At 29.1% G+C, this 27,228-nt stretch overlaps 4 protein-coding genes across 4 annotated transcripts; 3 read left to right on the top strand and 1 right to left on the bottom strand.

Annotated features, from left to right (window-relative positions):
• Window positions 1–1,226, top strand: LOC127263112 (vegetative cell wall protein gp1-like). Its single transcript, XM_051292071.1, has one exon. It carries the CDS (start codon window positions 63–65, stop codon window positions 1,092–1,094), a length of 1,032 nt encoding a protein of 343 aa, XP_051148028.1. The 5' UTR covers window positions 1–62; the 3' UTR covers window positions 1,095–1,226.
• Window positions 1,227–7,350: 6,124 nt separating this feature from the next.
• Window positions 7,351–10,596, top strand: LOC127263117 (uncharacterized). The gene is made up of 5 exons (XM_051292079.1): window positions 7,351–7,652; window positions 8,188–8,241; window positions 9,382–9,444; window positions 9,531–9,599; window positions 10,084–10,596. Exons 1-5 carry the CDS (start codon window positions 7,383–7,385, stop codon window positions 10,246–10,248), a joined length of 621 nt encoding a protein of 206 aa, XP_051148036.1. The 5' UTR covers window positions 7,351–7,382; the 3' UTR covers window positions 10,249–10,596.
• Window positions 10,597–12,179: 1,583 nt separating this feature from the next.
• LOC127262899 (ethylene-responsive transcription factor ERF084) lies at window positions 12,180–12,866 on the bottom strand. The gene has a single exon (XM_051291764.1). The coding sequence runs from the start codon at window positions 12,864–12,866 to the stop codon at window positions 12,180–12,182; it is 687 nt and encodes a 228-aa protein (XP_051147721.1).
• A 10,590-nt stretch (window positions 12,867–23,456) lies between these two features.
• LOC127263110 (putative UPF0481 protein At3g02645) lies at window positions 23,457–27,042 on the top strand. Its single transcript, XM_051292067.1, has 2 exons — window positions 23,457–23,985; window positions 25,299–27,042. The coding sequence occupies exons 1-2, from the start codon at window positions 23,548–23,550 to the stop codon at window positions 26,598–26,600; spliced, it is 1,740 nt and encodes a 579-aa protein (XP_051148024.1). The 5' UTR covers window positions 23,457–23,547; the 3' UTR covers window positions 26,601–27,042.
• The last annotated feature ends 186 nt before the right edge of the window (window positions 27,043–27,228 follow it).

The raw sequence follows: 27,228 nt of genomic DNA on the forward strand, positions 1-27,228 counted from the left end.
AATGTAGTTTCAATAATCTGCTGAAAGAGAAATCATTCGAAAAATAAATTAAAAAAGAAAAAATGAAGAAGAAAGCCTGTGGAATTCTTCTCTACATATTTCTTCTCCTAATCTTGATTGCTTCAACGGCGGCTCAATCGGCGGCGGCCCAAAACCCTAATTTTGAACCGGATAAACGGAGAAGATCGGGATCAAGAACCGGCCGAGGAACCGGCAGGAGGGGAGGAAATTGCGACCCTTTATACTCATATTTGTTCGGAAGCTGCGGCCGATTTCCGTTCCGTCGCAACTCGCCGAACAACCCTTTCCGGCGACGGTCGCCGGTACGACCGCCGGCACGTCCGCCGCTCATTCCTCTGCCACCTCCGGTGATACCTTCGCCGCCGGTGATACCTCTCCCGCCGCCTCTGATATCCACGCCACCTCCCGCCACGGCGCTGCCGCCGCCGCCGGCGGCATCGCCGCCACCGGCGTCGCCTCCGTCACCTGCGCCGCCGTCTCCATCACCGCCTCCGCCGCCATCACCTTCCCCACCTCCGCCGCCAGTGCTCCCGTCTCCTCCCCCGCCGGCTCCGCCGATGCCGCCGCCGCCGGAAATCATCCCGATTGTTTACCCGCCGCCGTTGGTCCCCTCGCCGCCGCTTCCCGGCGACTCACCTCCGATATTCCCGTGGCTTACGCCTCCCGCCGATGCGCCGCCGGTCGTCGTCTTTCCGCCGCCGGCGCTGCCCGGAATTGTCTTCCCGCCGCCGTTACCGGAATCTCCGCCGCTGTTTTCCTCGCCGCCGCTGTTTCCGATCCTCACCCCTGAATTGCCGGTGTCGCCTGAATTTCCGTTCCCCCTTTTCCCGCCGCCGGTGACCAATCCTCCGGCGACTGATCTCCCCGGCGGTGGCCAGACTCCATCATTTCCGATGCCCCAAACACCAGACCTAATCTTCCCGCCGCCGCTGGTTAATATCCCGCAGGATCCGGCGCAGCCATTACCGTTCGTAACTTCTCCTCCGGCGGCGGAAATGCTGCCGCCGCCGGTTGTTACGGTTCCTCGCGTTCAGTTACCGTCGCCGGAGCCTGATCCGCCGCCGTTTCATTAAATTAGGTTCATGATTACCTTATGTGTCTGAAATCTTGTGGATTATTTTTGAATATTTGGTTATGTTTTAATATTACTACTATTGTACTAACTACTTTTTATTTATTTAAATATAACTACTTTTTATGTTTAAATTTCATTAAAATATCTTTATATATAAATAATTTTTTGTATATTTATAGTATATGATTTCATATTTTATGTTGTATATAAGTTTAAACTACGATTAAAATAGAAAATTGATATCATTATAACGGGCGATGAAAATATATTTTCTAAGAAAAAATTTGTAGTTTTTTATTTTAATTCAAAGTATTTACTTTATTACTTTTATTTGTTTCACTAAAAATTATATCATTTGTTATAAATATGGTGTAATATACGATAGAGTAATAAACACTCATGTCACCCCTCGTGTATTTATTAATAATACTTCATCATTCTCACAATTTTTGTTTTATTCTGCTCCAAAGTATTTATTTCATATTATAGTAAAAATAATCATACATTATATCAAAATATCTCTTACATACTTCCATTAATTAATAAAATATTATTTTTTTCTTATTATACTACAAAATATCAAATAACCCATTTGAATCGAGACAGAAAGTGTGTAATTATTATGACCTCAAATAAATAAATAAAGGGTGTGTTTGTTCGGGGATTTGGATTTTGAGTTGGGACGTGAATAGTAAAAAATTTGAATTGAAATAGTTGTATAATGTGATTGAATAGGCGTTGATTTGATATTTTGAATATAAAATTAATTTACAGTATAATATAAAAAATAAAAAATAGATGTTTGATTTAATATTTTTGAAGAAAAAAATATTCATGAATAGTGAAAATTTTGGATAATCCTCCCAGCAAATACACCAAAAATAAAAGGCAAAATAACAAAAAAAAAAAAAAAAAACCTGTGGTTTCCCGAATTTGCTGAAAACCCCTTGTGGTTCTAAATTTTCAAAAAACCTATTTGTGGTTTCCAAAATGTTGCAAAAAATCCCCCATCCGTTAGGATTTAACTGACGGTTGTATATCACGCGCCTAAAATGCGATTTTTGGTCCATAAACTGATATATTTTTGTATAAAAAAATTACTAAAATACCCTAGCTTCTTCTTCCTCTTTCTTCATCTTCCTTCTTCTTCTGCACACTTTTAGAATTTAATCTTAATTCATTTTTTTTATTATAAATCTGTTAAACATAACCAAATTTGAAATCGATCTCAAATTTATAATACAATTAATCAACCGAACATAGAGATGAAGACAAGAATCCGTAAGTTATCGATTTCTTCTTATGTTTTACCAAACCCAAAAATTTAAGAAATCAATTTAAGAAGAAAGAGAGAACCTGATGTATGTTGATTGCAACGGAAGAATTGAGGAAGAAAGAAGAATTGGGGAGGAAAATAAAAAAAAACAAAGAAAATTGGGGAAAAAAAAGAGAAATAATAAAAAAAATTGGGAAAAAAAAAGAACCTGTTGTCCTAACCTTTCATCGTCTTCTTCTTGCACTTCTCTTTTTTCTTCAATTTTTTTCTTCTTTCTTTCTTGCTCCAGCCGCTTCTACCGGTTGTCTTCTTTTCTTCTTATTCTCTAATCCATCATTCTTCAAAGAAGAATTGGAGATGAAGAAGAAGGGAAAAAAAATTACGGAAAAAGGAGAAAAGGAAAAACCGGGACTGCTACGGCATTAAAAATAATTGAGGAAGAAAAAAAAAATAAAGAAAAAAAATAAAAGAAAGAGTTGCGCGTGTGAAGAATTTGGGGGAAGAAGAAGAGGATGGAAGAAAAAAGTTAGGGATAAGAAAAAAAAGAGAAAAAAAGAGAAGAGAGAAACAAATTAAAAATATATAAATAAATGTATAACTGTCAAATTTGATAAAAATTTAACGTACTTTAGTCAAATTTAGAGAGGGGGGAGTGTTCGCAACATTTTGGAAACCACAAAGGATTTTCAGCGAATTCGTAAAACCACATGGAGATGTTTTGCTATTTTGCCAAAAAAAATAAAAAAAAAAATTTATTGAGAATTATTTAAGAACTCACACCAAGGGTGGAAATAGGCAGGCCAGGCCGGACTTTGGCTAAACAGGCTAGGTCTATTTTGAAAAAATTAAGGACTGAGTCTGGCCTATTAGCATGTAATAAAAAAATTATACAGCATGAGCCTGGCTTATTTTTAAGCCTACATCGCCAACGAGCCTATTTAAAAGCCTATATAATAATTAATTTTTTATTTTCTAAAATTTAATATTAGTAAAAAAATATAAATGCAATTATTATTTTATGTATATATAATTATAGTTACAACTAATCAATTTCATATTTGGTTATTATCACTAAATTATTTTTTTTAAAATATAAATATATAATAACCCTATATATTAAATTAGAATTATATATATATATATATATATATAGGCTAGCTTGATAGGCCTAAAAGGCTTTTCGTAAAGCCTAAGCCTATTCTAATGAATTAAATAGGCTTTAAAATAAGTTTATATCGAATTATTTGAATAAGTAGGCCAGGCTGAGCCGGGCCTTATGCAGGTTAGGCTGTAGGCCCCTGGTAGGCCACCTGGTCTATTTTCACTCCTAACTCACACAAATAAAATACACCTTGATGTGTTACTAATAGGGTATGATGAGATAGTTGGTTCACTATAATTTATAAGTTATTTATAGTGTATTATAAAGTACTCTATATAATTGTTTACTCATCGAATTTCAATCTCATTCAAATAATCATTGAAGTCAAACTATATATAAATAAAATTGTGCCGTAAACAGTTATCTATTTTGTGTTACATAACATATATGTTGCAAATATATTATAGTAATTATGGGTTGTTATTTCTATTATTCAATATTTACAATTTTGTAACACTGATCCAAATATTTGATCAAAATAATTAAATAAAACCGAAATATAGAAAAATTACCAATAAAAAAATACCCCCTGATATTACAATTCAAAGAATCTAATTACAATTCAGTGTATATGCAAATTATTATTATACTTATTTAAAGTTGATGTGTGCAATATAATAATAATTGATAGTTAGAAATCGCATGTATTTTATTTTCATACCATATGTGATATTTAATTGATTTTGATTAGATTCTGCCTAATTTCGGTGCGTATTGTTTATTTCCGACATGCAGGAAGTAAAAGACAATTTTGGTGAATTTGGAGAAAAATAAAAGAAAAAAAAATCAGCATTGGACAATCAAGTTAGTCATGACCATGGCTAATTATACCCTCATGATATGAGAATTTAATTAAAGGCCTAAAATCATAGCTACAAAATAATTAGGACAAAAATTAAATAAAAATGGAGGATCACACGTAGGAGAGGAGAGAACGGCCAGAGCAGATACGCACATGAGGAGGGGAACGGCCAGAGCAAATAAGTACATGAGCAGAAGACTGATAGACTCATAGATCGCGCAAGAGCAAATCGACAGAGAAGATTTCCCCTCCCACTATGACTTTATCTTTCTCTTTTGTTCTTTGTTCTTTGATTATGGAGTAGATATCTTTCTGGTTTTAGGGGTGATAATATTTTGGTTCTTTTGTTTTGGAGATTCTTAATTTTCTTTATAAAAGTTCTTTTTAATTATCAATATTTGTGTAATTCTGATAATAACGTTTGTGATTGTTAGATTGATTGCATATTTTGGTACCAATATTTGAATTAGTTTGATAATCTAAAGTCAATTCAGGTAGGATATCCGTAATTGTATTCGCACTTTAATAGGTGACAACCGGGTTAAAAGTTCCTTCCCGGGGGTTAGACAATCAAATATAATTGCTCCTCTTAGGTAGTAATTGTTTTGAATTAGGTTTTTCTAAATTAGAATGTGATTAGACAATATTTCTTATTGGCGCACCTAGGTTTATTTGCTTAATTAGGGGTAGTTAACGGTCGTACCTTAATTACCTACACTGTAAGGAAAAATTGGTTGTCAGAGCTTGTTGATAAATATAACCAATTTATTGATACTTTAATAAGAACCAACTTTAGTGAATCAATGATAAAACACAAGTGTCATAACTGCATCATCCCTTGAGCCAGACATCCCCTTAATAGCTAGTTCCGCCTTAATTTAATTGCTTTCTTGTTTTATTTTCACTAGATAATAAAAAAATTCTCCCCAATTATTTACTGCATTAGAACACGAAAGAGTGAATCACACAATCCCTGTGGAGACGATTCCTTCCCCTTATTACATTAAATTGTGATCACGGAATAGGTGAAATATTTGATTAACCGCGCGACAGGTCAATTTTTGGCGCCGTTTCCAGGGATTGGCTCTTTGTTTTACTCTTTCGTGTTATTTTTATTTATCCTCAAGTTTATACCCCGTTCTTCTCGTACATGTGAACTAATATTTAATCTTGAGATCGAGAAGGTTGAGCGAAAACGACTAAAGGAAGCTAAACAACGAAAAACTGCTTAAGTTGCAAAGCTGGCAGAATCTTTAATCATTATTATCGATTTAAATATTAAAATCAAATTCTGTCAATTATTGTTAGGGAAATCATTGCATGCGTATTCGATAGATGCTATTAGTTGTGTTGCTTCATTTTTTGTATAACAGTACATAAGTTAGATATTAACTATTTTTAATAAATGCTACTAATATTTAGAATAAAATATTAGACATATTAGTAAATGTAATTATAAAATTAGGTCAAATTCAATCAATATGTTAATTGGTAGTGACTAATATGTTTATTTTAATATTTTATATGCAATTTTTAGTTTAGGTCAAATTCAATGATAAAAGGTTTTAATTCTAAAATACTAAATTTTTAAATAAATTTTATTTTATTGAAAATATAAATAAATGGCAAAATATGATAAAATCCCCTTGTGGTTTTTCGAATTTGTTGAAAATTCCTCGTGGTTCTAAACTTTCCAAAATGTTGCCAAAAATCCCCCCCTCCATTAGGATTTAACGACGGTTGTATATCACACGCCTGAAATGCTATTTTTAGTCCATAAACTGATATATTTCTGTATAAAATTACTAAAATACCCTAGCTCTTTCTTCCTCATTCTTTATCTTCCTTCTTCTTCTGCACACTTTTAGAATTTAATCTCAATTCAAATTTTTTTTCATTTTAAATCCGTTAAACAGAACCAAATTTAATATCAATCTCAAATTTATAATACAATTAATCGACCATACCTAGAGATGGAGACAACAATGCGTAAGTTATCGATTTATTCTTGTGTTTTACCATACCCAAAAATTTAAAAAATTAATCTAATAAAAAAGAAAGAATCTGGTGTCTGTTGGTTGTAGCGGCGTATAGAAAAATTGGGGAGGAAAAAAAAATAAATAAATAAAGAAGAATCTGGTGTCTGTTGTCCAGCGCTTCTTCATCATCTTTTTCTTCACCTTCTTTTATTTCTTTCTCTTTCTCTTCTTCTTTCTTTCTTCCCTACTCCAGCCTCTTTTACCGGACGTCTTCTTTCTCTTCTTATTCTCTCATCCTTCGTTCTTCAAAGAAGAAAAAATACAAAAAAAGAAGAAAATAATGAATCAGGACTGTTACGGCATGAAAAATAATTGGAGGAAAAAGAAATTTGAGGAAAAAGAATAAAAGAAAAAGCTGCGCGCGTGAAGAATTTAGAGGAAGAAGATGGAAGAAAAAAGTTATGGATAAAAAAGAAGAAAAGAAGAAAAAAAAAAAAAAAGAGAAGAAAGAGAAACAAATTAAAAATATATTCATTCCGTCCAGCTACAAAGTATACATTTTTCTATTTTGAAACGTCCAATTGCAAAGTAACTATTTCATTAAATACCCTTATTTTTTTTCACAAATACCCTTATTTTACATCACATCGTTACTTTTATACAAAAAATAAAGGCAAAAATATCATTACACTATTTTTACCTACCAACTATAATTAAAATACTATTATTTCTTAAATTCCGTGCCCAAAGTAAATATATACTTATTGCTTAGACGAAGGAAATATAAATAAGGGTATAAGTGTCAAATTTGATAAAAAATTAACATCCGTTAATCAAATTTAGAAACGAGAGAATTTGCAACATTTTAAAAACCACAAATAAATTTTTTGTAATTTTAAAATCTCTAGACATTTTAGCTAATTTGTAAAATCACAGAGGATTTTGGGCAATTTGCCAAAATAAAATATTAAAAAACCCACCTCATTATAACTGCACAAACGCTGTCTGCAGCTCTTTCCAGATTTCCATTGCCACCACCACCAACATTTCCCTTTTCTCCCAAATCCATGACCGCCGCCGCCTCCGACGGCTGGGTTCGGGCCGCCATGGCCGACGACACTCTGGTGGTGAAGCTACTCGTGAAACTCGGCGGGCCGCCGCCGAAGGAGGGCGAAGTCAACCCGCTGGAATGGACCGTCCGTCAACGCCGGTCAAGATCGATTCCGGTCAACGACAAGGAGAGGAAACCCAGTCCGACCACGCCGCTTTCTTGGGGCGGCGCCGCCGCGTCGGAGGAGTCCTCCCGGCGACCTTCCTTCATAACGACGCGATCTAAGGTTCGTTTTTTCTCCGGCGAATTAATCGCCGCCTGTAGTGATAATTTTTAGTTTTCATAAGTACATTCCTAAATTTCCCGGCAACCGTCGGCGGCGGCGATCCGCTTTCGTCATCCGTGTCTTTGACTTTATCCGGCGACCTTGTGTGACGTGTCATTCTATGGCGCACTGAAATGACGAGATTACCCTCCGTAGATATGGGTATTCAGTGCCTGATCGAATCGTCTTCTTGTAGCTTCCTGTGAGATGACAATAATACCCTCCGAGTATTTGATAAGTGAAAATCTAATGTAAGATTTGAATGAATATATTATAATGGTGGGTTAGAAGTACCAAATCAACAAACCCACTTGAAATATGCAAGTCCCACATTCATATGCTATTTGTTTTTATATATATATATATATTATTATTATTATTATTATGATTTATTACATTTGATGTGAAAATTATTATAGTAATTAATAAGTTGATTTTGAGACAATTAGCTAGAGATGTTAAGGTTATGTTTAAGTAATTAATGTTGTTGTTGCAGACGAGCATTGCCATTGAGAGTGACAAAGCTTCCAAAAGATCACGAAAGAAGAAGGTATATATATGTATATATACATAAGCATATTTTGTTGTTCTTTTGTATTTTGTAATAATATTTTAAATTAAAAAAAATAAGTGTGTTCTAAATAAATAAAAAACCATACTTATTAGATCTATCAAATATAAATATATTTATTGTTTGATACTTTCGAATGAAATAATTAGGGTTTATTCACTTTGTGTGTTTTTTATATTAGGTAGGTGTAATTATAAATATTAAATATTTTGTGTTGAATTGATTTATTTATGAATTAATAAAAGATACTCATCTCATCCAATAAATTTAATTTCATTCTTTTGCAATTTTTATAAAAGAGTGAGACTAAAATTTCTGAACAGAAGGATTATATATTATATATTATTTTTCTAAATAATATTTTTAAAAAAAATCGTACCACCTAAAAACACTGATTGTATTGGATTTACACTGTTCATCCAATTTTTTCTTTCAAAAAATATCAAATCAAACATCAATTTTTCATTTTTTATATTATACTAAAAATCAATTTTACATTCAAAATATCACATCAACACCTATTTATATCACATCATACAACTATTCAAATTCAAAATTTTTACTATTCAAATTCCAACTCAAAATTCAAACCCCCAAACAAACACACTCTAAGTGAACAAACTCATAATTTTATTTATACTATTATAATGTCCGCACTTACTAAATAATATAATATGTTTCTTGTTGATTGAGGGAAGAAGTAGATAATGCTATAGGCATGGAATGTAATATTTTGAATAAAATACTTCATCCATCCGTCTAAACAGTAAGTATATATTTAATTTTTGAACGGAGTTTAAAAAATAATAGTATTTTAATTATAGTGGGTAGGTAAAAGTAGTGTAATAATATTTTTGCTCTTATTTTTTGGTATAAAAATAATGATGTGATGTAAGGTAAAAGTATTTAATGAAATAATTACTTTATAATTATAGGTTTTAAAATAGAAATATATATAATTTATAGTCGGACAGAGAGTATAATTTTTTAATGTAAATTTTTAAACAAAAGAAATATTTGATGGACTATTGATTGCAATATATATTGTTATGTATCTTTGCTGTTTGGCGCGACGTTTTGCTTTCTAATTAATTTAAATTGTTGCCGGTCTATGCGCAGACGTTGGCGCAGCTCAAAAGCGAAGAGCATACGCTTTTTAAGGAAAGGAGAAACTTGAAAAGGGTAATTTTCTATTCGATGGCGAGTTTGGAACTTTGTCCGCAGTTAAATTTCTTGTTTCTCGATCACAATTGCGCGCTACCTCTCAGGAAATATCTTCGGCGCGTGCAAGCCTAGAGAGACACCGAGCCGTTAATGAAAGCTTGAAGAGAATTAAGGTGTCGAGTTTTGAAAAATTGTTCACTTTGTTCCCATAATAACCTGTTTACATGCATACTTTCGAAAAAAAATTACATTATTCACTAATAGTATTATTTGGTCGGAGATCATGTGCTCATCCGGCCAAGTCAGCATGGATTTGATTGCGTCAGTACATGTCATATGGTAGACTAATATATATTTATACATATCTCAGCAATATAATATAATATATGTTGTATTATAAATATGCTGAAATATGTATAAATATATATTGGTCACCACTATAACATATGTTGATCTGATCAAATCAACAAAATGTTTGATTTGATTAAACCAACAACTGATCCATGCCTGTATTTTTTTAAAGAGAAAATCACATCAAATATTTAATTTTTTATTACTCTAAAAAATAGTTTTCAAAATTCTAAAATCTTTGAGCTTAAATTTTCGAATAATAATGAAATGAAGTCGTGAAATGTGCGTTTGTTCGGTCGTCGGTAGGTTGATTTGCAAACACACACGCCGGAATCAACAAATTGTCGCGCCATTCCTCCAAAGAAGCTTCCGGAAGTTTCTTCGACATCCTTCGATCGCACATTCTTCCTCCCTGATTTAAACATTCCTTTCGACGAGCCTAACCCCGATACTATTTTGGGGGTCAGCTAGACGATCTACCAAGGTATATGTATTTATGTGTATATGAACGCTCCTTTGATATATCGAAGAATAAGGCTAACTTCCTGTTAGGATTGAGGTGGTAATAGCAATGATAGTAAGAATGGAAGTTGCGCCTCGACAACGTCTGGTTTATAAGTTTCTTGGCGGCGACGCGACGTTGCTTTCCGATTCATCAATGATGGTTTTGTCCTATGTGGCTTTGTATGGGCATTACATCATTGTTGTCCTATCAATTTCTTTCATCGAAGTATTTTTTATAGGCTAAGATGTATGTTTGTTCCGATTTTAAATGAAAGCTTTTTGGCGGGCTTTTGTCGACACTTCGAATTAGTTGTATTATATGATCGTAAAATGATTCCAACTAATTAATACAAATTATTTAAGCACATCTTGTCTTTTGTTGTGTATCATGTCTTGATTTTGAATTTTGGTTTAAATCGAAGTTTGAATGTGAAAATTTTGTGAGAAAGGTATACATAATTTTAAGAGAATTGTAAGAATTGTCTAAAAAAAATTGAAATAAAACATCAAATAATAAATAAAAAAGCCTTGGAAAACATTTCAAAATAAAATATATTCAAAAATTGCCTAGAGTGAATATTAGAATATCCACCCATGTGTTTTATTAGGTTTTATTAGAATAATACTCCATCGGTCCCAAACATCACAATATATATTTTTTTTATTTTGTTCCAAATTTATTGCAATATTTTTAAATTTAAAAATAATTGATAATATACATTTCACTTTATCTCATCATATCGCTCAAACAAAAAAACAAATAATCATTTATCTCTCAAATCACATTATTTAATATTTAAATTATCTCAAATTACTCTACTTAATACTCCTCACCTAAATTTTCGTGTCAAATACAAATATTGCACAGTGTTTGAGACGAAGAAAATACATTTTTATTAAGAATTACAAGAGTTAAATAATATTAATTTAAATTTAAAATTCTAATCGAAACACACTAATTTCTCTAAAATAATAATAATAGTAATAAGAGAAATAATAATAGTAATAAGAAATTTTCTCCGTTGGTCATGTGTTGTGTCTTTTGAATCCAAAGTATCTGAGCAGTCTGCAGTACACATTTTATTACAATATTAAATGTATATATCAGTTGTAATAAAAATATAAATTTGAAAAATAATAAAAAAAAAAAATCCAGGACTCCAATTTAAAAATTAAAAAAAAAAAATCAAGGACTCAAAGTGCATTGGTATAATGCGATGGGTCATAAAAAAGATTGCTAGGTAATTAATTAATACTCTAAGATTGATAAGTAGACAGTTAAAGCTGAAGAAAGCAAATATGATATGCAGGCAGCGGATATAAAAGGTTATAATCTATTTATTTCTTTCATCATATTCGGTTTTTAAATAATAATAATCTACCTAGTTAAGGAACAATATATATAAAAATTACTAAAATAATTTTATTAATATATATAATATAAAAATATTATTAATATATATAATATAAAAATAATAATATTTTTGTAATATATTGTAAATTATAAGCATATTTGTAATGTTAGATAGATAGTGCAGGTAAAAGAATATTTTGTTATAAACCGAACTAAAATAAAAAAATAAATATATTGTTATGGAACGGACGACTCCGTGTAACCATATCTATAATTTTTTAACAATTAACCAACTTCAATTTGCACTACGATCCTAAAAATCGTTTTATAAATATTTGTAGGAAATGGGAAATTAGGGTTTTGTGGGTGTGAAATATTTCATGGAGAAAGACAATGAATTAATTTCCAGTGATAATAATAACAATGTAAATAAACCAATTAATTAACCATATATTGCAAGATCGATGATCATTCTCAAAACACAAACAAACAGCCAAACTTCATTCATAATAATAATAATAATATTATTATTAATTATTAATACTTAAGCCACCATTGATGCCCTAAAATCTCGACCGAGTTTCAGACCAAGCTCCAGCCCGACATCGCCATTACCCGCCTTTATTTCGGGAGGGCCGGGCCCGCCCGGCCCGAAAAGATGCGCCGGAGAAGTTACAACGGAGCATTTTTTCTGCAATTTACTGTTCGGCCGGATTCTCTTCTCCGGCCGGCCGGAGGAGGAAGAGTTGGAAGAGCTCGGCGACGGCAAGACGGAAGGAATTTGGAAATTGGTCCTCGCTTTAGCCCCCCGGAGCCGACGCGCCGCCGCGTCGTAGGCACGCGCGGCTTCCTCCGCCGTGTCGTACGTCCCCAGCCAGTGGCGGCACCGCCCTATGCGGTCGCGAATCTCCGCCGACCACCTCCCCCACGGCCGCTTTCTCACTCCCCGGTAGCTCCTCGGCGCGGCGGCGGCGCTGTCCGGGTTTCGGTTTTCGCCGGCGATCGGAGATTCGGTGTGGTTGTGGCTGATGCTGCCGCCGAACAGGACGTGTTCTCCGACGACGGCGGCGATTCCTTCGAGGATCGGAGGGCTCCGGCGGCCGGCGCCGGGAGGGGAGTCGGCGGACATGCGACTTTGGGTATAATCGTAGGGAACTGCAGGAGATGGCACCGGAGGGAATGGACGTCTGTTATTAGTGTGTGTAGACGTTTGGGAATTGTTGAGTACCATTTGGAGTGTTTTGTGGTAATGAAACAACTCGGGGTTTAGCTCTGCAATTTATAGTAATGTTCTTATAAATATTGCCTCTGTTTCTAATAAATTGGTAGTGTTTTTCTTTAAAGAAATAGACCTGCAGTTTTAAGGCAAATATTTATATGCTATATTTTGATGAGATAGAGAGAATATAAAAATACATTATAATATAAATAATTATATATTAAAACTAGAATAATTAATCAATTTAATAAGAATTAAAAAAAATTATGAATTATAAATTTTAAAATATCACTAAAATAGAAAATATTTTTTCAAAAATAACATAATACGTGAGACGAACGAAAATAAAAAATACGACATGATATGTGAAACGAAAAGAATATTTAAATAAAAGTATATATATTAAAAATGAAAATATTATATTGAGAGTGTTATTTCAAAAGTAATTACTCTGTTAGTCCCAATTCGAAGGATTTTTGGGATTTTATAATAAATTAAAAAATAATTTTATTTAATTAGTTAATAAAAATATATAAAATATTATAATATTTTTATATTTTGATTTTATATATAAAATAATTGTATATTTAATAATATCTTTATAATTTAATAAATAATTGAGAACAAATAGATAATAGAGAGTGTTTTTTGAAAAATAATCATCTTTTGAAGAAAGTCGCGTATTTCTGTGAAACGGTTGGAGCATTGTATTAGCATTAATTATCTAATGTAGTGGGCGGATTTGATGTTTTAATAAAATATTCTTGTCCTTGTCTGAATTTGAGTTTTTATAATAAGTCTATCCCAATTAAAAATATTTTTTTGTATTTATTTTATTTTAAATTATTTTTTTATATAGATAATTGTATATTAATATCAAAATAATTTTACTTTTTATCTAAATTACAAATATATTATTAAGCATATAATTATTTAATCATACATAAAATTAAATGATAAAAATATCAAATTTTTTTACTAATTTTCACTAACTAATACTCCATCCATCATAATACAAGTCTTGTTTATTATTTTTGTCTGTTCCAAAACAATATTCTCATTTCAATAAATAATCATATCACCGTAAAACTATCCCTTTTTTTTCATTATTATTACACATTTGTCACTACTTTTTACACTAATATACTCACAAGGGCAAAAAAGTCATTTATCTATCATTTTTGCCAACCACCAATATAATATCAATATTTCTTAAATCTCTTGTTCAACACAATAAGACTATACTTTTGGGACGAAGACATTAGTAATATATTATATTATTCGTGCAGTTAATTTGTCCATTTCAACTAAAACACATTGTCTTGGTATGATATTATTAATAAATAATTAAAAAACATATTTGTAAAAATAATTATATATTAAAATTAAAATAATTTAATTAAAATAAAAAAAATTAAAATATCATAATATATAGTTATATTTAAAAAAAATAAATAAATTATATAGAACTGACCGATAGAAAAAGAGTAAGACAAAATATTATTTATATTTGAAGTCTGAGTTTGAGTTTAGTCTCAGGATATACTCTCCTCCTCCTGACAGCATCTACGTTTTCCCATCATTCACATCTATCACAATCACCAACTTGCCGCTCCCGGGATCTGCGGTCCGGCGCAATCGACGCCGTCCATTTAATCATTATCACTAGCAACCCACAGCACCAACGGCCTCGATCGTCCATCCCATCACCTAACGTACGCCTAGGGTTTGCAAAATCAGAAAATGGATATAATTAATTTACTTAATAATAAAACTCCTATCAACATTAATTTTGTCAACCCTAACTGGAAATTAAAATTAATTAATTGATTAATTTCGACAAATCCACCATCAATTCATCGTCTCCATCCATCCATCCATCCAATTTTCAGATTCCAGAGTTCTCCTTGTTTGGGGGGAGGGAAAACGACGTCGTTGTCATCAGAATTGCGTGGGAATTTATGATTGATTTGGGCTGGAAATCCGGGATGCAAAAGGGGGTTTCGATCTGAATCTGAATCAGAATCTGATATCGATCTGATCATTACATCAATCAATCTTAAATTGAATTCAATTAAAGAGATAGAGAGTGAGATTATATATCTTTTGGAGTGCAGAAAAAGCGAGAGAGAGAGAGAGAGAGAGAGAGAGAATTAATTAATCTGCACACCGCCATGGCTGCAGAAAGAAAGGATCTTTGATCTAATTTCTTCGACTGTTTGTTAAAAACCAATACAGTACACAATAATGGAGTAAATAACTAATGATAAATAATAATTAAATTCGATAAATGGAGGCACAGCAAGGTAGAGCTTTCCACTGCCAATGGCGCATGTCTGTCTGTTTCAGGCAGGCACAGAGACATATCGATATTTCTTTCTTTCTTTCTTTTAACTTAGGATTGTTTGTTTGTTTGTGTTCCCAATAATCTTAACTTTGAATCTTTCGAGGGATCAAGGGAGCAAAAAGAAATGTCTGTCCACAAATTAATTAGACAAACCCTAATGAATGAGTGAATGTTATGAGAATTGGAAACACAGATTTTGTATATAGCTGCAGTTGCCCTAAGGAGAAAGGAATAATGAAGCAGTTTTCAAGTAATGATTCCCCATGAACAAACACTTCTTCAAATAGGAACTACTATAACACAATACATATATAAGATTCATCTTATAATTATCATCCCTGTTGATTCCCAAGAAAATTCTATTTTCTAATGGTTCCGTTCTTTTGTGTTCTTTACCATAGAATTTTACTACTAACTCCGTCCTCCAAAAAAATAATTTTTTTTTTGTCCAAAAAGTATAATCTTATTGCGTTTGGTATGAGATTTAAGAAATATTGATATTATATGGATAATTGGTAAAAAGTAAAGATAAATTAATTTTCTTTTTTGCTGTTGTGAGGGTCTTAGTGTAAAAAGTAGTGACAATTGTGTAATAATAATGAAAAAGTATAGATAATTTTACGGTGATATAGTTATTTATGGAAATAAGACTATTATTTTGAAACGGACAAAAATAGTAAACAAGACGATTGTATTGGGACGGAGGGAGTATTTGTTTTTTGTAAATAGATTTTTTAATATTAGTAACGGCATTTGTGTGATAAAAAAGTAACAGCATTTGTAGAATATATTAAAAGTTGTAAGGATATTAATTATGTTAAATAGATAGTACAGTTACTAAATTGTGAAATGATAGTTCTTTTGGGAATAGACAAAAATAAAAAATGATATCCTTCTCGTGAGACGGAGAGAGCGTTTAAATTCTTTTTTTTCTAAAAAAAAAATCACATCAAACAATTATCTTATTTATATTATACTATAAATTTATTTTATATTCAAAATATTATATTAACTTCTATTTATATCACATTAAATAATTATTCAAACTCAATTTTTTATTATTCAAAAGTCCAAATCCAAAACCAAAGACCCACAAACAAACACACCCAATCTGTTTGATGATAATAGATGGGTATATAATGTGTGTTTATTTGAGTTTCAATTGGAAAGATTTAATTTATGTTTTTTATTTAAATACATTTAGGGTGTGTTTGTTCGGGAGTTTGGATTTTGAGTTGAAATTAGAATAGTAAAAAATTTGAATTGTAATAATTATATAATGCTATATGGATAAGTGTTTATATTTTGAATATAAAAAATAAAATTAGAAGGTTTTTTATTTTATATTTTTAAAAGAGAAAAATAATAAATAGTAGAATTTTGAGAATTTCTCCCAAAACGAACTTTAATATTTTCTTCGTCTCTCTTATATTTACATTTTAAGTAAAATTTTTAAAATATTAATATTTTAATTATAATAAATGGTTAAAAGTAATATTAAGACAAATTTACCCTCTATTAATTTTGATAAAATAAAAGAGGACAATAAATAATTTATCACTCTTTATTAAACACTTATTTACAGTAAAAATTATTTCTCTTATTACATTATTTTTTTTTTCAATTATAAGTATATTTATCAAAATATTTTTAACTATCATTTAATTTTATTATTTTTCTAAATAAAATATTAATTATTTCTGTTAGTTAAAATTATGAAGATTTCCATTGTAATAAATCATGGACATTTTCTTTTATAATTACACAAAAAAAATATATATATATTTATAAATTTGAGGAAAAAATAAAATATAATGTAATATTATTAAATTTTGGGCCATGATCAATGTTGAAACCTAATTCCAACCTATTAATATTCAATCCACTCGGCCCATCTGGCCCATTGCCATATGCAAGATTCATTTATTACCGTTGGATTGAGGGTTTATATCAAATCCTTCGGTTGTTGTTTTTCCATTAATATATTAAATAATTATTTGATGGGACACAAATATATATAAATATAATCTATTGAATATAAAATTAAATTTTAATATAATATAATAAATAATAAATAAATATTTAATTTAATATTTTTAAAAAATAAAATAATAAAATCAAACTCAAAATCTTACCAAAACACACAATTTTCTTTTAAAATAGTATCAATATTACTAACATAAAACTAATAAAATAATATCATATTATACTATTATAAATAACTTACTATTTTATATTCCCTCCGTCCCACATACAGTGTTTGCTACACTGTAGACACGGTATTTTAGAAAGGGTATAATTAATAGATAATTAAGAATGTATAAGTAAAAATAATTATCTTATAATATAAATAATTATAAATTAAGATTAAGATAACTAATTAATTTAATTAAAATTGAAAAAAAAAAATTAAATATTTTAAAATGAAATTAAAATGTATAATTATTTTCCAAAAAAATAGAAATGACATGGTATGTGGGACGGACAAAAACAGCAACATGAACATGATATGTGAGACGGAGAAAATATTACCTTAAATAAGTATCATTAATAAAATATATTATCTTCATATATATTTCCTTCGTCTCACTGTAGACAATTCTTTTTTTTTTTTAATGTCTCATAACACATGGTCTCTTTCCATTCTATAGTAAATTAATTTTTTTAAAATATATTTAATAAACATAAATTAATTTAATTAAAATTATATCTTCCACGCGGTAGTGTTCATTCAAAATTCTTTTATATTAATATATCCTCAATAAAAAAAATTATGATTCTTTATATTTAAAACTCCTCGTATAAAACTAGTTTAAGTTAATTATAAATCAATATATAGTATTTTTTATTTATTTGTATTATATATAATTTTATTATTTACAAAATGATAATCATATTATATATATTTTACTAAGATGTAATGCTAGAATATTTAAACTCATATTCTAAATTCTTTTAATAATATATTTTAATTCATATTTTAAAAATATCAACAACACTATTCATATAAAAAATAATAAAATAATATAATATTTTATTATTAATAACTTACTACAAAGTATCTATTTTTGTTTTAACTGTATTATCTATCAAATATTGCAAATATCCCCACAACTTACAATATATTACACAAATGTCATTACTTTTATATTACATTACTAATAAGGTCATCAATTTTAAATAATGAGAATTATTTTAGTGCCGATTAAACCTAATCAGCGTACAAAATATGAGATTTTCAGCATTGTAATAGTTTATTTTGTTACACTTAATTCAATAGTAATATACATTTTCATATATATTGTATCGTATTATATCAATATTTTTTTTTTGTCGGTAAAAATAATTCATTTGAAGTCGATACATATATTAAATATATATGGACTATATTATTAAAAAATTTTGATCAAAGTAAAATATATATATATAGTTTTAACTATTTTTAAAATTTTAGTAAATAATTAAATAAGATGAAAAGAAAATGTAATAACGATGGTAATAATTGTAATAAATAAATATTGAATAAAAAATAATAATTTAAAATTAAAAATTTGACTTTATCAAAATTTAAAATAATCTAAATTAAATAGACGAAAAAAAAAAGTGTGAATAAATTGGCAGCAAAAAGAGTAAATATTATTCAATTAATTTATACTTTTATATTGTATATTTTTATTTAATATATGTATTGTCAATACAATATTGAATACAATCAATCACCATCGTAACTGCCCTTTTAGATAACAAACCCTAGTCTAGCTATTTATTTAAGTGGATATAAATTATCTATTTATTTAAGTGGATATAAATTATTTAAATTTTTTCACTCATTAATTGTGTCTCAATTGTAAAAGAAGATAAGGTCATGTTTGGATGGAGTGTAAATTACACAGATTTTTGCAAATCCTATCTAGATATGTTTAGGGTGTGTTTGTTTGTGTGTATTTTTTATTATTTTTTTAGAATTTAAAAAAAAATTAAAATATTAGATTGTGATATGATATAAATAAATATTTAGTAAAAGATTTTGAATATAAATTAACATTCAAATATAATTTTTTAAATAAATATATATATTACGATGGTTTAAAGAAAAAAAAAACATTATTGTAGCAGATGTTGGAAATTATGGGTGATTTTTTTATAATTTATTTAAATAATTATTCAATGTAGTTAATATTTTTAATATAGTACAAAATAAACTATATAATTTTATAAAAGATTATAATAATATTTGTACTGAAAAAAAAAATGCAAAGAGACAAAGCCGATATGTATTTTAAAGGAACAAACCCTCGAGTTTTATTATCTTTTAGTTTCTTTTATGTTATTTGTTAATTATATTATTAATTTATTGTTTAATAAAAACATATTTAATTAATTATATAAAATATATTTTTTTAAAAAAACTATTTCACCCAAAAATAAAGTAAATCAAAATATAAACACACACACAATCATTTCTGCATTTATCTTTTCATTTATGTACTTATTTATACATTTTTCCCAAAAAAATTAATTAAATATTAATTTTTGTTATAATATCAAGAAATTATTATTATTATTATTATTATTATTATTATTATTATTATTATTATAATTATTATTATTGCAAATGTGAATTTCATGGGCCTAATTTAAATATTTGTATATATTATCAATTTGTCCACTATACTTAAAGGCCCTCCTTGGATTATGTTAAACTGTCAAAAGGGTTCATGCGCTGTAAGATATTCATATGGCCCATTGTAATAATTAGGGACAATTTGCTTTATGTTAAAAAAGTAAGAAATAATACCAAAATGTATAAGTAATTATGTTAAATTAAAAGATAAAAATATTTTTAATTTAAAAAATAAATAAATAAAAAATGTATTAAATGGTATTATTATAAATATTTTAAATTATAATATAAAAATTAGATATATTTGTGGCAAATGACCAAATAAAACAAAACATATATTTTTCTTTTGAACTAAAGGAATAAAAGAATTTTGGGATTTTAAAATTTTAGAAATAGTAAAATATTGAGTATTAAAGTGATAATTTGTGAGAATAAAAGAAGATATTTTTATATAATATTTTTAAAATATATATATTGATGAATAATACAAATACTTTTCGAAAGTATATATATTCTCTATATTTCAAAATTAAGTATATTTTTTTTATATACGTAGATTTAATATTAATATTAATATTATATTTGTACGTAGTGTAAAATAAAAGAAAATTAAAATACTTGTACAAAACAAGGAAGAATACAATTAAAAAAAAAAAATATCAGCATCACTACCGAAATGAACAATGTTTGAGAAAATTACATAATATATATATATATATATATATATTGCACTTACAGCAATTAATTGTGCAAATAATACTCCATATGTTATTTAAATATATATATATATTCTGAGATTTGTCATAAAAAATGTTACTCTCTCCCATGTATTATGGGCCTATTACCGTAGATACGAGAATTCAGGTAAAGTGTGATTAGTAAGTAATTAAGAAATACATTAGTAAAAATAATTATTATATAATAAAAATAATTGTGGATTAAGATTAAAATTAAGATAACTAAATAATTTAATTAAGATTAAAAAAATTATAAAATTTTAAATTTTAAATGAGATTAAAGTGTATAATTATCTTTCCAAAAAAAAATGGACAAATTATGTGGGACGGACGAAAATAGAAAATATGAACAAATTATGTGGGACGGAGGGAGTAATTTTTTTTGAGTAAAAGAAATATTAATTTTCTGTATTTTATTAATAATAATAATAATAATAATAATAATAATAATAATAATAATAATAATAATAATAATTACTATATATTTTTATTAAAAATTATGCCCAATGATTTCCGAATTAAATGACAATGGAGTAATTGTGTTTTGATTTTGTAATTTAGTTAAAAATATGTAATACTATTTTTTTATATAATATTATGAAAGAACACACCTACGTTTTTCTTGAAAAAAATATGAGTGTATTTGTTTAGTATTTTTGGATGAATGTATTATTTGATGTTACATATAAAAAGTCATGTTGATAATATAAATTTTTTTTTTATTTGATTGTTTATTTTTTGTATGTGAACATCATATATATATATACATTATGTATAATTATATGTTTTGTATTTTTTAAATAATATTAACTGAAAATTATATCTAACATGCAAAGTTTGTTCACATTGTGTTTATAAGTGATAAAAATTTTCATAAATATTATTTAAGAAATACAATATAAATAATATATACACTTAATTTATTGATTTATAAAAAATAAATTTTCAATACAAAATATTAATTTTTATATTACCGAACAATTCTTATACCTAAAAAATATAAAAATAAAAAATAAACAAACCCAAAATAATTGGCTAAACACATTCTAATTTATTTATTTATTTTTGTAAACCTTAAATTAAAATTATTATTTATTTAAATAAATAATTCAAATCTCCAAATTCATTACAATAAAATTTCCAATAAATGAAGCCTCAATTAAATAATCGAAATGTTATAATCAAATTATTATATCTACCATACACGCCTGTAATGATTAACTCCACTTTTATTATTATTTATTTACTAATTCTAATTTCTAACTTTTCAATAAAATGTAAATATCAACACTTATTGAAAACTACACGTTAAAACAAAAATTGGACTTAAAATAATTACAAAATAAAGTCACACTCATCCACCAATAATTTCTAAGAATAATTCCAATAAAATGTGAAACACATGAATGTTACATACACATTGTAACAATGTCCATTTTTATGTCCACTAATTCTTGATCCTAATTCCTAAGGAACCAATTGAAATCGGAACCTCGACGCCAAATAAGTCGTATCTCGGCTTTACGCACATGCAAATTATCGATAAATATACACTCTTAACAATTTTATTTTTTTTTTTGGGACCAACGATCCCTTTCGGACCGACTACTGTTATATATTCCTTTCGTTCCATAAGTAAATATTCATTTGCTTTTTGTACGTAGTTTTAGAAATATTAGTATTATATTAGGATATAGTATGAATAAAGTATAAATTACTAAAATAACCTTATAAGTACGTGTGATATAAAGGTAATGACATTTGTGTAATATATTGTAAGTTGTAAGGATATTTGTAATGTTAGGCAGATAGTATAGTTACTAAAAAATTAAATGAATACTTTGTTATGAGACGGACTAAAATGAAAAAATAGATACTTTGTTATGAGACGGATGGAGTATATATATTCTCTTTATCGGGTAAAATTATGTAGATTTTTAGTTAAATACAGAGACTAAAAAATAATATTACTTTCGTCCAGCTCTAATGTCTCATTAACTTTTTGCGTGTTGATATTTGAATATTAATTATTATATCAAAAAGTAGTATAAATTAAGAAAAAGTTGCAAAAATACTTTTAGTACTGTCTTATAATACTAATAGAAAGACATTTGTACAAAATATTATACAAATATAAGGATTTTTTTTTTTATGTTGAGTACAATGACGCAAAATGTGAAAAGAGTAATATTTTGATGTTTAAGTGTTGTAGATAAAATGACAAGTGAAAGTATTATAGAAAATTTATTAAAAATTTGATAAAAAAAAAAAAAAGTGAGATAACAAGTAAAAAATAATAACAAATTGATTATTATTTGTTAAACTAAAAGTAACAAAACTATGACTAAATAAAATTATTTACTATAAATATATTTTAATAAAATCAATACTTAGATTTTTTTTAAAAAAAAATTTGATTTGTCATATGATGTTATATGTTAGTTAATTAATCAAGTTAATTAATAAAAATATTTATTAAATAAATTTAATTTTAATAAACTTTGACCCAAAATTGAAACATAAAAATTTAAAGTGAGACATTCAAAATCGAAAAATATAGCATAAAAACTTATTGAAATATTAAATAGAATAATTTAAAATTTATAGTCAACTTAAAATGTTTAAAATGCATGTCATCACAGACAAAACTAATAAATTTAAATTACTTTTAACTTAAAATTTTCAAGGAATCTAAGCATCAAATCAAATGTGAAAAACATTTAAACATTTTGACAATTAACTTATCATTTTCGTCCACTAATTCTTGATCATAATACAAAAGGGTCCACAATTCCCACCATATTGCAATAATCCCCCCTTCAACATTTTTCCCTAAAGATACAATTTTCGTCTCATCTGACTCTCCAAACTCTATTTAAACATCAGAATTATCGTATAGTATCATATCATATCATATCATATCGATTATTCGAATAAAAAAAAGTCGAATCTTTATAACAAAATTGTTTCACTTCTTGAAAAATCATGTCTTTCTTCAAGCAAAATTTGCTTACAAGCTTGAGCACCCGCTACGATTTCGACGAGGACGATTGGGTTCGGCAAATCCGGCAAACCCTAGACGAGGAACTCGAAGAGGAAGCTCAAGTTCCCGTCTCGATTTTCTCGACGCCAAAGCCGTTAATGGTAACCGATCCCGATTCTTACATCCCACAAATGGTGGCGGTCGGGCCTTTCCACCATCTCCGGACGGAGCTTTATGACATGGAGAGGTATAAGGTCTCGGCCGCAAAACGACAACAAAAGGAGCTTCCGGAAGACCTTAAAATCAACGATTTTGTCGACCATTTGATGAAGCACGAGCTCCGGATTCGGGCGTGCTATCATCGGCCGTTGAACTATAACGGCGAGACATTGGCGTGGATGGTCGCCATCGACGCGGCATTCTTATTCGAGTTTTTTCAGGTTAGGTTTGATCTAATATTAGTTTGTTGAGTATAAAAGTAAAAATAATAAAATATATAAGGGCCAAAAAAAAATTATGTTTTTTGAAAAAAATTATGTAAAATTAAATTAAAAATATAATCCTTTAATGAAGTATAGATGTTATTAGAAGACATTTTTTTTTTTAGGAGATTTGAAAATTCTTAGATGAATTTAAGTTTAGAGGTGAATTTTAAATATATATATATATATATTTGAATCATATTTCTATTTAGAGAGATGGAATTGAAATACATAGGATCAGCTTTGGAACTTACAATTACTTATGATGTCATGTTTTTTAAAAATAAAAATTACAATTAATATTCTTTTTTATCACTTAATTTGTTCACGCTTTAATTTAGTTCCATTTTTTTTATCATTTTATTTTTTGGAAATATAATTATACAATTTAATCACATTTTAAATTTTATAATTTATAATTTTTTTATTTTAATTAAATTATTTAGTAATCTTAATTTTAATTTATAATTATTTTATCAAATTATAATTATTTTTACTAATATATTTTTAAATTATTTAATAATTACACAATATATAAAACTCTGTCTAAGCTAAATGAGATAAATTAAATGGTACTGAGAGAGTAGAACTCTATCTGCTATCCAATTGTGCTTATCTGATTGGGTACAAATTAAAAAAAAAAAAAATAGATAAAGAAGTACGTATTTTATTAAAAAATAATATATATAATTTAATATAAAAAAATTCCTTAAAAAATGCACATGTATAGTTTTTTTTATTTATTATTATTTAGTTTCGTCAACATCACGGAGTAATTAATGTATTTTATAATTATTTTTTTTATATAATATAAGAATTTACGGTCATTATTTTTTTAATCTATTTTGGATTGATTTCGATAGAATCTAATAGTTGGTAAACTGGTAAACTAAATATTACGGGGGCTTCATGGATTCTATAATATCGAATGAAATATATTCTATCATGACACAATTTAATCATTACAGTATATTGATTTATATTTCGGGTGTCTGTGTCAAAATTTTACTATTCATTTCATTTTTTCTCTAAAAATATATCAAATGAGACACCTATTTTTTATTTTTTATATTATATTAAAAATTAATTTTACATCCAAAACGTCACATTAATGTACAACTATTCAAATTCAAAATTTTTACTATTCAAATCTCAACTCAAAATTCAAACTTCCAAACAAACACACCTTCGTGTGCTGTTAGTATTGTCCAGTCGTAACTAACTACAATCAATATTGTAATTGCCGCCTAATTTAAATTATTTTTCGAAAGGTTTGCGGGATGCAGGAAAAAAAATTCCAACCGGACGAGCCGATGAAATTCCCGCACCTAATCGAGTTGTCGGGAAACAACACGGCGTGCAACGAGATCCTCAAAGACATTACTAAGCTCGAGAACCAAATCCCGTTGTTCGTTCTGAGGATGCTTCTCGAGCTTAGGTATTCTTCTCTGGCTTCCGCCGATAAAGTTTTGTCCAAAATACTTTTCGGGATTAGTAAAGAATTGTCGCCGTTCAAAATGGTCGATCGATCGAATCGCCGTATCGAAATCAAGGAGTGCGCCCATTTGCTCGAATTTTTGTACCGTTACATCGCCCCCGAAGTAGACCCCCCGTCGAACGATCTAACGGTCGAGATTAATCACGAAGACGGCGACGACAATCAAGAATCCGTCGCCGCATCCTCGAAAACCGCAACATCTCCCGACGAAAGATTCTATGTTCGAATACTCGCCGATCATTTATGGAAGGTCGTTAAATCGTTGCATATCGGCCGTAGGATTATGAAACCTATCAAAGTGTTGATCAAATTGCCGTGGATGGTAATGTCGCGAATTCCATTATTACGCGTGCTTAAAGTCCCGATCGAACATTTGTTTCGAGCCTTCACGGCTAAGGACAAGAAAGAAGATAAGGAAAATAATCGAGACAACGACGGCGGCGATGGCGACGAAAAATCGCCTCCGCCGCCGTTGCTCGAAGAAATCGCGATTCCGTCGGTGACCCAACTTTCGGACGTCGGGGTTGACTTCGCCCCGACGAATTTAGGGATCAAAGGGATCGAGTTTGACCCGAAAACGTTGACTTTGACAATGCCCGTTATTGCCTTGGACGTGAATTCCGAGGTCGTCCTGCGGAACCTCGTGGCGTACGAGGTTTGTACGGCGGCGGCGGCGCCGTTATTTCTGACGAGGTATACGGAGTTTATGAACGGGATTATTGATACGGAGGGTGACGTGGCGATTCTGTGTCGGAAAGGGATAATAATTAATCATTTGAAGAGCGAGAAAGAGGTGGCGGAATTGTGGAACGGGATGAGCAAATCGATTCGGTTGACGAAAGTAGCGGCGCTGGACCGGGCGATTGCGGAGGTGAACCGGTATTACGGCGGCCGGTTTAGGGTGAAGTGTAAGAAGGTTATGGATAAGTACGTTTTCGGGTCGTGGCGTATTTTGACTTTTTTGGCGACCGTTGCTGTGCTGCTGCTCATGACTCTGCAGTCTTTCTGCCAGGTTTATACTTGTGGTAAGCTTCTTCATATTGCGGCGCTGGATTCCCACGGCGGCGGGGATTGATTCATTAATTAATACTAATTAGTATTAGTTAAGATTAATTAATTGGTGTGTGTTTGATTTAGTACTACGTTGGATGTGTGGATATTTGGGTTGGATAAGGTTGGTTGACTTTTTAGGATGCCGTGGAGAGAATTTGTGCGGGTTTTGTGTTCGGCCGGCCCGACCGGACCGGCTTGGGTTAATTGGGGTGTGTTGTTTTGTGTTTACGTTTGGATTTTATATTTTGTTTAATTGTTTGATGTGATAAATTTTTAAAGAAGAGAATAGTTAGTGTAATGATTGGGGTGAATATGAATGTAATGTTCATTGGAAAAAATAGAACAAACAATATATAAAAAAAATAAATCGAATTATATGCTAGTATATATTGTCTGTTTTATTTTATATGTATTGCCACAATATAGATTTTATGTTGACACCAATTGTAATATATATTACTCTATCTGTCATCTAATTTTTTTTAATTATTTTTTTTTTTTTTGTCATCTAAACTTATTTATATTTTTTTTTTTAGTAAAAAATACAATTTTTTTTATAATTTTCTTTTATTATAAAAGAAAAAATATTTAATTTGTATCCACTTTTTAAAAATTTGTGCCCGATCAAATAGACATAGGTATACATGATG

This window comes from Andrographis paniculata, unplaced genomic scaffold (genome assembly GCF_009805555.1).
Source record: "Andrographis paniculata isolate CXL003 unplaced genomic scaffold, ASM980555v1 Contig66END, whole genome shotgun sequence".
Lineage (NCBI taxonomy): Eukaryota > Viridiplantae > Streptophyta > Magnoliopsida > Lamiales > Acanthaceae > Andrographis > Andrographis paniculata.

What these genes read in the sequence shown, in the direction of transcription:
- LOC127263112 (XM_051292071.1), top strand. Translation starts at nt 63, where the DNA reads ATGAAGAAGAAAGCCTGTGGAATTCTTCTCTACATATTTCTTCTCCTA.
- LOC127263117 (XM_051292079.1), top strand. Translation starts at nt 7,383, where the DNA reads ATGACCGCCGCCGCCTCCGACGGCTGGGTTCGGGCCGCCATGGCCGAC. An exon ending in AAAGGAGAAACTTGAAAAGG is followed by an intron (nt 9,445 to 9,530) that starts GTAATTTTCTAT and finishes GCTACCTCTCAG; the next exon opens with GAAATATCTTCGGCGCGTGC. An exon ending in AAAGCTTGAAGAGAATTAAG is followed by an intron (nt 9,600 to 10,083) that starts GTGTCGAGTTTT and finishes GGTCGTCGGTAG; the next exon opens with GTTGATTTGCAAACACACAC.
- LOC127262899 (XM_051291764.1), bottom strand. Translation starts at nt 12,866, where the DNA reads ATGGTACTCAACAATTCCCAAACGTCTACACACACTAATAACAGACGT.
- LOC127263110 (XM_051292067.1), top strand. Translation starts at nt 23,548, where the DNA reads ATGTCTTTCTTCAAGCAAAATTTGCTTACAAGCTTGAGCACCCGCTAC. An exon ending in TCTTATTCGAGTTTTTTCAG is followed by an intron (nt 23,986 to 25,298) that starts GTTAGGTTTGAT and finishes ATTTTTCGAAAG; the next exon opens with GTTTGCGGGATGCAGGAAAA.